The 11,640-nt window shown below is 26.6% G+C and overlaps 1 protein-coding gene across 6 annotated transcripts; it reads right to left on the reverse strand.

Moving 5' to 3' along the window:
- Nucleotides 1–383: 383 nt before the first annotated feature.
- LOC110641760 (protein kinase STUNTED) lies at nucleotides 384–4,796 on the reverse strand. Of its 6 annotated transcripts, none has more exons than XM_021793594.2 (11): nucleotides 4,245–4,796; nucleotides 3,215–3,531; nucleotides 3,051–3,124; nucleotides 2,856–2,974; nucleotides 2,643–2,758; nucleotides 2,031–2,564; nucleotides 1,641–1,889; nucleotides 1,394–1,557; nucleotides 1,081–1,308; nucleotides 849–998; nucleotides 384–759 (listed from the first exon to the last, which is right to left on the reverse strand). In XM_021793594.2, the coding sequence occupies exons 2-11, from the start codon at nucleotides 3,369–3,371 to the stop codon at nucleotides 502–504; spliced, it is 2,049 nt and encodes a 682-aa protein (XP_021649286.2). In that variant the 5' UTR covers nucleotides 3,372–3,531; nucleotides 4,245–4,796; the 3' UTR covers nucleotides 384–501. The 6 variants fall into 6 exon arrangements, with proteins under 6 accessions (XP_021649286.2, XP_021649283.2, XP_021649287.2 ...); XM_021793591.2 differs by having other exon boundaries at nucleotides 3,981–4,796; XM_021793595.2 differs by lacking the exon at nucleotides 4,245–4,796 and adding an exon at nucleotides 3,910–3,928.
- Nucleotides 4,797–11,640: the final 6,844 nt, after the last annotated feature.

The following is an 11,640-nucleotide window of genomic DNA, read 5'->3' on the forward strand; positions in this document are numbered from 1 at the left end:
TAACCGATTCAGTCTATTGCTAATTTCTTATTTTATAGTGTAATTTCTAACTCAAAATTAGTATAACTCAAATAAAAATAATAAAAATTGAGTTGAACTAGTAAGGTTTCATCATTGTCATGTATACTCTAGCTGCAGAGCCTCAAACTATTCTTTTCTTCTTGATTTATTTCCATTAGGATGCGTTAAAAAAAAGAAAAGAAAAAGAACAAATCCTAGCATGCGTGGATCTTGATCCTTTCATTATTACATTGGACATGACTTGCTAAAATTGTAGATCTACAAAACACCTCACCGTGGGGTGCTTACGTTGGTTCCCAACCCACACGCGGCCCCCCCTCCCACCACCCACCACCGCTGCCGCCACACACCCCCCCCCCCCCAAAAAAAAAAAAAAGAAAAAAATAACTGTACAGGTTCAAGCTACATATTCCACAAGCTTGTAGCAAATTTGACTGTAACACGAAGTAAAATAGTACTCAGAAAGAGGATTAAAACAAACTAGTTGAAGCTTGATGATCGACTCCACCTATCTTTCAAGTATTCCTCCATAGAGATACTATTCCCTTGCTCCACACTACTAAATGATATAGAATCATCATCCAAGTCAAGCAATGCAAGATTCAAATGTAACTCTGCACTATAATTTGGATAAACTTCATCATCATTTGCCTCTTGGTTTTCATTATCATCTAGATCCTCGTTTTGAACGTTTGCCCAAGTTAATGCATCTTTATCCCCTATCAGGAGCTTCAAAACCTGCGGAAAAGAATGGGAGACTGTTACCAATCTGGGATGCGGCCAAGGAACATGACTTGAATATCACAAATTAGACCGAAATGTAATACCTCAATCATTTTAGGACGTAGCCTAGCTGATCTTGTAATGCAAAGTTTGGCTGCAAGAACCATTCTTTGAATTTGAGCTTCATCAAAGTTTTCTTCTAAATTTGGATCTATTATGTCTCTTGCTTTTCCACTGTCTAACATTGGTTTTGCCTGAATCCACAGAATTCAATGTTAGTGAAGAAAATAACTTAATGGAAGTGAACATTCTAATTATTTTTGAGAAGACCCTTACCCACATCACCAAGCTCTTCTGGTCATTAAGAGTTTCATAAGCAATTGGTCTTCTTCCTGATAACAACTCAAGTAGAATTACACCATAAGCATACACATCAATCTTGTCACTGACCTTTCCATACATGAAATATTCAGGAGCAAGATATCCAAACGTTCCGACGACGTCACTTTGAGTCATAAAAGATGAAGTTGTTGGTCCCCAAATTGCCAGCCCAAAATCAGATAACTATCTCATAGAACAATAACTCATGTTATAATTCTGTAACCGCCAAAAGCCGTGAAGAACATTTTTGGTCTGGTGGAATGTATACCTGTGGTTCGAAATCATCCGAAAGAAGAATGTTCGAAGATTTGACATCTCTGTGAATAATAGGCGGTGAACATTCATCGTGCATGTAAGCTAAGGCTTCAGCAATTTTGACAGCAATTTTAAACCTCAGTCCCCATGATAATACAGATTTGTCTTTTTTATTACCTACACATTTGATATGAATTTTTCACCTCATCATTGTTTCTGTCAAGTTTCTTCGAGTGGAGAAAAATTTACTGAAGTCTTACCATATAAATTTTCCTCTAAGCTTCCCTTGGAGAACAAATCATAAACAGAAATGAGATCAGTATCTCTGATGCAAACCCCGACGAGAGGCATAATGTTCTTGTGGTTCACTGAGGAGATTATTTCAACTTCTTGAGCAAAGTCTTTCCTGGCTACTGGGGATGACTTTCGAATCTTTACTGCCACTGACTTGCCATCTGGAAGAATCCCCTTGTACACACAATTACATTCTCCTTTGCCAATCAAGTTTCCTGAAATAAAATCAGAAATTTATACTGAGAATATGCTTAAGGTGGAATATATATATATATATATGTGTGTGTGTGTGTGTGTGTGTGTGTGTGTGTAATTAGCACACATGTTGTAGATCATGATAGATTCATGGTAAATACCTGAGTAAAAGTTTGAAGTTGCAGTTTTCAGGACCTCATAATTGAACCACTTGCAGTTAGAAAAATTTGTTTTTAGAAGAATCTCCAAGCTATAGTGCAGTTCTCCAGATCCGTAAGAACTAATTCTATTGCTCTCTTCCAAGAAGTCACTTCCCTCCCCTTCTGATGATCTCTCTACACTTGAACCTAGAGAATTTTTATGTGGCCAACGAATTGGTAAACTCAATGCCCATTGCACCACGGACAATCCCCTTGCCTGCAGGGTCCCCGGACTAGCTGAACTTGCTCTCCGGAGCAGTGGCCAACCAGGCCTCTGATCCAAAATATCTCCTGTAAAATGAGCAGTTGGTCTCTTCTTAAGTTCATGTGGAAGGCTTGGAACTTCATCCTTTGAGTCTTCACTTTCACATCTAGTTAGCACTTCAAAACTAGATGTTACAGTATCTACCTCAGAATCTCCAAATTCTGACCGGACATCATCTGACAAGGGACTTTCATGTAGATTTAGACTTGGTTTTGGATCTCCGCGGAAGCCTGACATAATCGAAAACAGTGTTATGTCTTTGTAGGATCAACCAAATGGGCTTTTCTTTAAGGACACAAATACCAAACCTGGTAGTTGATTATTGTTGCACCTTCCAAACAAGATTTTTCCATTGTGGACGGCCAAAACATCAGTGGTTGGAGGCAGTCGCTTAGCACAATAACCAGCAGTGGAAGTCCAACTCCTGCAAATGATATCTGCTTAGACTAATCAGAAAAGAAGCACATCAAACAGAGACAAATGCAGCAGTTCAGTTCAGTTGAGTTCGTAGCTATGCCTACCCTAGAGTACTTTGGTTGTTGGTCCCTACAACTAAAGCCACAGCATTATGAATCTTCGCCTCTCTAACCAGAGTCCTCTGAACTGAAATTCCTGTGCTGACCTGACCTATAAGATCTACCTGAAACCCGAGCACAAAAAATCAACTGTTGTCTTTTCCAAGCAAACAGAAATTAGTAAAGTTTGTAAACACTAACCTTCTTTAAGGAACATAAGCCATCGTATACTTCTAAATAACTATCCAACGAGGGTTTGTCCTTCAAAGCAGCTCCTGCAATTAAGAGAAAATAATTAATTAAAAAACCACAGGAAATTTGATATATATAAGAAAATTACTAATATGAGATGTTGGAAGCATTACTGGAACTTCGGCAAACATGAACTGCAATAACAGAGTCTCCAGGCTCAGCAACCTTCACAAGAGCCCAGTTTAGCAGTTCTCTGCTATGCTTATCAATTCTTATCCCAACTAACACATTCCTTCTCTCAAAAGCTTGAGCTTCCTCCTCAGATGGCATCTTTTTTTTTTTTTTTTCACCTTAATTCCGTCTTGTACTTGATTCTTCACTTCCAAAATATCAAAGCATCTGTAGATTCTACTCTTCCTTGAATTTGCATAAATTCTGCAAATTTATTCTCCATAAGAACTATTCCACTTCTTGTCGTGATCATTTTAATCTGCAACAAAGAGCGAACATGGTTATAATAGCCAGAGTAAGAATTCTAATATCAGACTCCATCACCATATTAGGTACAATTTGCAGCTACCAGTTGTGATTATAAGGACTACCCGTTAACAGATTCTCCTTGAATGGTCCAAATTCAAGAATTTTAAACAAATCCCAACAGAATTCAGATACCAACCGTGTGAAAAACACCTAAAATAAATAACCACAAGATCTTGAGAAAAAAAAAAAAGTATAAACAAACGGTGAATGATGCAGGCGATATACAGGACAAACAAATAAAAATATATCTAAATTTTGCAGCCATTTGCCATTCAAGCCCAGCAAGGAATTTAAAATTGATTGCCGCCAAATATTATCATCACCCTACCTAATGCAAGCAACTAATTCCAAGAATCATAAAAGCATAAAAGAAAAATATCAAAAAGAAGAAGGAATTACCAATAAATTAAAGGCAGGAGTGGTTCGCTGACGATTAATATCACTTAAGCAAAAATGGGTTTATTTGTGAATAAAAATTGAAAAAGAAAGGAAAAAGAAAAAGAAATCAAAAAGATGTTCGGAGAATTTTGAAGAAGAAAGTGTCGGCAAGAAAGAGAATTCCTTGGAAAAGTGGTCAAAAATTTTGTTTACAAAGCAAAAACACAGGGAAGCCAGGAGATTTTTTCTAAAAATAAAATTAGTTAATTTAGTTTAGCACATTACTTTCAGTTGAGGTTGTTAGAAGACCGGCAAATTTCGCAGGAAACCCCTGCTAACCAGTCATTTCAGGGCTATAGAGGCTCTTCCACCTGCTATTTCGGCTGGGAGGGCAAATTTGGATGTGTTCACAATGTTCGGTGGAGATGGAAAACATGAAAGGATTAAAAATAATAATAGAAATCAAAAGCAGAATTTTCTTTTCCTTTGTTTGGGAGATTAAAAAATTGTCATCATGGATCTAATTTGTTACGTAGATCTTCCATTTCATTTCGTAAATTATTGCTCTCGACTTTACTGAATGTTATTCAGATTTTTCCTATTGATTGATTTGTTGTGAATATAGTTTGTTATAATGGATGGATCTGTTCAGATTTTGCTATTGTTTTTTGCTGGAAGAATTGTTTGTTGAAGAATTTGTGATTTGTGTTTTGTCTTGTCAGCTGCGATTGGACATTTAGAAAGGAAAACCAGGGAAGAAGGGAATGGAAAGTGATGAAAGGTTGAAAACAGCAATGTTTCAGAGTAAACAACAGTTTTCAATTGAACAAAATCAAAATGGTTTGGCTCAATTCAATTCCTCTCTGATTTTTCAGGATTGGTTTTTCAATTTCAGCTTATTCAGAATTGAATAGACCATTTGCACATCCCTAAAGAGAATAAGAGGAAAAAATGTATTAAATTAGTGAAATTATTTATATATCCTTTTATATATATATTTTTTAATTTTTAAAGATGGGACAAAATTTGTAAATTATTGGCAAATATATATTTTAAAATTTTATTTTAAATAATAATTTTTGCCCTTGAAATTTCAAATAAAGTATTTTACAACTTTGAAAAATCAAAAGTTTTCGCATAGAGCCAAAGGGAAAGGGGTTGCAAGATACTGCAGGGAGGGATAGATAACTTAAAATCCTTGGAAGATCATGGCCCCATTTTTTTTTAATTTATGTATGATTTATTTTAGAATTAGGCTCCGTTTGTTTTATGAAATTTTCACATTTTTTAGTATTTGAAATGTTCAAAAATTAATTAGCAAAAAATATTTTTTAATTAAAAAAAATTAATTTATTTTTAAGAAAAATAATTTTCTCTTTTTAAAAGAGAAAGTTATTTTTTGAGCTTTTATAATTTTATTAAAAAAATAAAAGCACTTATATATGCAAGCCCATATGCACATCATTAGTTTAATATCAACTAAATAATGAAAAATATTTTATAAAAAACATTTTCTTTAAAAATAATTTCTATAGAAATATTTTTGATTACACATGTAAATTATTTTCAGTAAACCAAAGGAAACTTTAATTTTAATTTTAATAATAATAAAAAATTAAAAAGTAAATTATATGAACTCAGTTTATTTTTTTTTTAAAACTGAATTAAATAAACTAAATTTCTTTAAATAAAAAAACCAAACATAACTAAATCACCGAAAAAATAAAAATAAAATTTCGAATTAATTAAATAAATTCAGTCAATTTTTTAACTTGAATCGAAATTTACTCCCCCCTATCATATGTAAAAATAAATATATAATTAAATTCACAAAAGTATTTTTTCGAAAATTATAAAAGTTACCTTCATTGTTATCCAATCTCAATTTTAACATTTTCATTTTCATATATCTGAAAAAAAAAATCATTTTCATACATTTGGGATGGAAGAATGCAAAATCAGTTTCCTAATTTTGGTATTGAGAACCATTTGTTCAATTGAGTTGCCTTTCACCTCCCAGCTTCAACAATCTCACTGTAACTAAGAGAAAAAAAATTGCATGAAACAATGAAACAAACATTTAATGAAATGAAAGACGCCATGCATGAGAAGAGTAGCACTTCCTATACCTTCATCTAGCTATAAACCTAAATTTTTATACCTGTATGTTGTCCCATATCATGTAATAATAAGGTAAAAATACTAAATATAAAGATTTGGACAATCATCTTCTCTTAACATAATTTTTTAGGTTTAATTAGATTCGATCTATTTTCTTTTCACAGTCCTGTTCTTGTATTGCTCCTTATCAGTGGCACTTAGCTATAACTATTCCTTCAGTAATAAGTGCTATTTCACTATTTATCTCACTTGCTTCAGTGCAATTAGGGAATTTACCTTTAATGTGCGTTTCATAATGTTTTTTCTAAGGGACAAAAGAATACCAAAAGCTATTTTTTTAAGGGGCCATAAGTAAAATAATTTAAATAAAGAAATCAAGAAAGGGAAGGAGAATGGAAGAGAGAAATAACAAATCAGAGAAAGAGAGACGGCAACTTATGGAAAACATTCTTTTTATGAAAGCTCTGCAGTGGAAATGGGAGCCTTGATCCTCTAAACATTAGTAAAATTCTTTTATAACTGTATTAAAATTTTATTTTTTTAATTAGTTTCTCAAAATTTCTATTGGTTCCTCTAAAAATTTTTTTAATAAAATATTTCTAATATGTGTAATAAATATTAATTTTTTATTAATTGACTCCACAAATTTTTTATTGACTCTTAATAATTTATAGTTTATTTGATTTGAATTGATGTATTGAAATTACTTGATTATTATAAAATAAGTATAAAAGTTAAATTAAAAATTAATTATTTAAATTTTTATATTTGCAAATTAAAATTTCATTGGTAGTTGTTATTTTAAAATTAAATATAATTCAATTTAATAATTTTCTATCATCTTATTTCAAAGTAGATGAGATTTTTTCAATTCATATTTTTTCCCTCTCTCTTTCAATGGGTTTAATATAATTTTTTTTTTTGCTGTCATTCAACTTTCTCTTTTTTATGTCATTTAAATTAAAAAAATAAAATAATTTTATTTATATATCTACAAGTAGACAAAACTAATAGCCTCAACTTTTATGTAAATTTTGAATTGATTAAATTAATTGTACATTTATTTTTCATCTAATATATTTATTTTGTTGTTTTCTTAATCTCTTTTCTTTCATGTCTTTTTAATTTTAGTGATTATTATTTTTTTAGTTTTATATTATTATATTATATAGTCTAGCTATTAAGGGATATTTATATTTATTTTTTGGTTTATGAATCTATAAATTTTATGCAAGTATTTTATATAAATAGTTCTTTCAACGTGTGTTGCACATTATCATAGTCATTATATATACTCAAAATTCAAATAAAATCAAAATTTATCTACTTTATGTAATTATTTTTCAATAATTTAATTTCAATATTTTTAATGTAATTTTTAAAATTTATATCAATTTTATTCTTATAATCAAATGATCAAGTTATAATAATGTGTTATTATTTTATTAATTTAAAGTAAAAAATAATTTTTCACTCCCATCACATTTTTTCTTCTTTCTTTTTCATTTTGTGAATTATTCTCCCCCTCTCATATCTTTTTAACTCCGCCTTAAAATTAATATTCTTTTTCACTTTTAAATATTATTTTATTAAAAAAATAAATTTGTTATTAAATTTTTTTTAATTATTTTTTATTAAATTAAATTTAAATAAATCAAATTGACATGTTTAATATGAATTTTTAAAATTATGATAAAAATGTTAAAGTTGAAAAAAATATAATCTCTTTTCATCTTAAAAACAATATTTTCAATTAATTTATGAAATATGTTTTAGTCCATCCTCATACTAAATATATTTGATCAAAGCTTTAAGGTCTATTATCTTTTATATGATATTTAAATTAATTTAAAATGATTAGATGAATTTCAATCTTTTAAGTACGTATTAAACTAATTAATTAATTGAATTTATGATTATAAGCCATCAAAATATAAAAAATTATTCAAATACAATTCTATTATAGAAATTACCCGCACAATATAAATCAAAAAATTGAAATCTGGACATTTTATTAATTTTTTTTTTGTAATTTTAAAATGACAAAAACAATGCATCAAACTCATTCATTTAAATTTTATGATTATTTTTTTAATATATTAATGTAATATTATTATATTTTCACGTATATTGATAAAGTTCTATTTAGTTTAAGATATATTAAAAAATTATGAAAGATAAAAAAAATAATCTCCAAAGAATTCTATTTTTTTTTTCAATTTTATATGTTTATTAAAAAGTTATATAATATTTGTTCTTTTATATTAATATTTTATGTTTGAAAATATATTTATATTATTTATTAAGTCAATGAATAATTCTTTTAGAAAATGATTTTTATTTAATTTGTTTTTTTTTCTTGTTCTCTTAATTTTTTTTTCTTAATTCTTTTAGTTTATATGTAATTTTATAATGTTGTAAATAATTGAAAAAATAAATGTATCGATATCAAAAATATAATAAAAAATTATGAAATATAAAAAAAATATCTCTAAATTATTATTATTTTTTAATTTGATGTGTTTATTAAAAAGTCATATAATATAATTTTTTCTCTTACATGAATAATTTTATGTTTTAAAATATATCAATATTATTTATTATGTTAAGGTAGAATTTTTATTGGAAAAGGACCGCTATTTAATTTTTTTTTAATTTTTTCAACATTTTTCTTAAATGTTTTAGTTTGTTTGTATTTTACAATATTGTAAATGATTTAAATTTTTTCTCAGCCTTTTTAATATATAAGATTTTCAAAAAAAGAAGTGAAGAATTTAATATCCACTTCAAAAATGTGAATTTGTTGTTTTAATTTTTCAATTTCCATATATCTAAAAATTCTTTGTTTTTTTAAAGTTTTTTCTCTCTCTATATATTAATTCAAATTAAAATTAAATTTATAATAATTTATAGGGTATTTTGAGCAAAACTAATATTACCCTTTTCACATATTTATATATTATACAAATATATTATAGATTAATTATATTTTTTTTTTATTTTTCACTTATTAATTTTTTATTTTAATTAATTACTTCTTATAAAACTTTATATTTAATTGAAGTTAAATATAAATAAGACTAAGAATTTTAAATTCATATGAACTGTATAATAAAAGTTTTAAATTTATATAAATATTAAAATTAATTTAAATAATAAAAATATAATTATAATTAATTTAAAAAATGAATGATATTTTTGGCAAAATTAATATTCTCCCAAATAGGTATAGATACTACGATAAAGACTTATCTTTATTTCTTTAAATAATAGAATTTATATTATAGAATAGGTATAGATACTACGATAAAGACTTATCTTTATTTCTTTAAATAATAGAATTTATATTATAAAATTATATAATAATGAAAATTATAATTATGTAATATTTATTATAGAAGTTTTGTCATAATTTATTTAATCAATAAAAAATTATTATAATTTAATATTTTATATTATTTCATTTACTTTATGTTTGATGTATTTTATTATATGCATATGTGTATAAATATTTTGTTGATGTATTATGATTGGTTCCCAACAATAATTTTCTGATTCCACTCCTATTTGCATGTGTAAGTAATTTGTCAATTTTTTGTACGATATATTTTTTTAAAGAATTTTTTATGTGATATTTTTATTCTTAATTAAATATTTATTTTTAATATTTTTATTAAAAATTTCACTAATTTATTAGTAAAATTTTTATTGAAACTTTTACTAATAAATAAGTAAAATTTTTAATAAAAATATTAAAAATAACAGAAATTTATATACTGAAAAAAGATTTTTTTACAGGTTAAAAATATTTAAAATAAAAAAAGATTATAAGAATTTAAATTGTTAATTTCTAAGACTAAAATGTAATTTAATAATAAAAAAGTATGTCCATATGTTTAGTTCTGATCACAATTGCCACGTAAAAGCACATGATATAAATCACATATTTATCATTTTGATGAAGAATAAAAATATCGTATAAATTAAAAAAATTGAAAAATTACGTGCATAAACAGAGCTTTCATAAAAAGAATGTTTTTCTTTATTGCTTGTCTTTTCCTCATCATATGGAATAAAGAGTGCGGCTGCGTATGTATATCTATCTTTCCGTAGCCGAAAGACAACGATATAAAGATTGGCCAAGTTCATCACAATCTAACTACGACTAAAAAAAGGTGGAATTTCATAAATGCTTGGAACATTAAAGATGTGCAAAATTATATAATATAAGTTAGGATAGGAAAGAATATGATTTAGTTGCCCTAGCATTCAACATGAAAAAATTTTATTTATACTCATCCCATTTAATTGAATTGGGATGTGTAATTTTACATGTTTCTTGAAAAGAGTAACATGAAACTCAAAATTATAGAGTATTCAATATTCTTCAATAAAATAGGGATTGGTGTGATCGATGCAATAACAAATAAATAGAAATTCCTTATTGTACCTTGTGAAGTCCAAAGTCGACGTTTTATTCAGTAATATTGGATGCCCACATATAACTTCGTAAAATATTTTCCATTCTATTGACTATTTCCTCAAATTTTACTCTTAGTAACTCTTATGTTCGAAGTAAAATATTGTTTAATTAGATTATGAATTACAAATATCTAGAAAAATTCTATTGCTATTTTGCGAGTCAATTATAAATCTAAAATAAAATATATATAATTAATGACAAACTCAAGAGGGCACGACAGGACACTAGTCCTAAATTTTTAATTGAGAGTAGATTGAATGTGAGCATATGTTTAATAATCTCTCATATTTGGTTCCTAAACAAATTTTTAACAATTTTTTTAAAGACCAAGTTTAAATGTTAATTTTTTTTATTCACCCAATTAAATAAAAAAATTTAATAAGCTTATATTTTAAAAACTTAAAAGTTATTTTTTTCATTAGTTCTATCAAACTAAAAAATTAATAGCATGCATTTTTTAAATTTCTTTTTAAATAATAAAAAATAAATCTTAAAAATATTTAAATTGTGAGTAAAATAAAATAAAAGATACCTAAGTTTAAATTTTTTTGTTGCTGATCTAATATTTAAATACAAGACACTATTGCATCTATTGTTATCATTTACATCTAAATATTGCATTTATTGTTATGTAATAAAACTCACAAGTGAAATTCATATGTTTATATGTTAAATTTATAATAAATTAAATTAAATTTAGGTAAAATTTTCTGAATAACATACTTATATACTTTTTAAAATTTAGCTATGGCTTTTTCAAGGGAACGGTTGCAAAGGGAAACCAAGTTTAAATGATAATATTTTTTTATTCACCCAATTAAATAAAAAAAATTTAATAAGCTTATATATTAAAAACTTAAAAGTTATTTTTTCATTAGTTCTATTAAAATAAAAAATTACTAGCTTGCATTTTTTAAATTTCTTTTTAAATAATAAAAAATAAATTGATACATACATTTCGTATAGTCATTTAGGTTAGATTTCATGGCTGCCATTTCATTTATTTGTTAGTCACTTTTAGCTAATTTTATTAGTTATTTAGATTATTTTCCATAATTATTAATTTTTGAGTTAATT

Source organism: Hevea brasiliensis, chromosome 6, assembly GCF_030052815.1.
Source record: "Hevea brasiliensis isolate MT/VB/25A 57/8 chromosome 6, ASM3005281v1, whole genome shotgun sequence".
In the NCBI taxonomy this organism is placed as follows: Eukaryota; Viridiplantae; Streptophyta; class Magnoliopsida; order Malpighiales; family Euphorbiaceae; genus Hevea; species Hevea brasiliensis.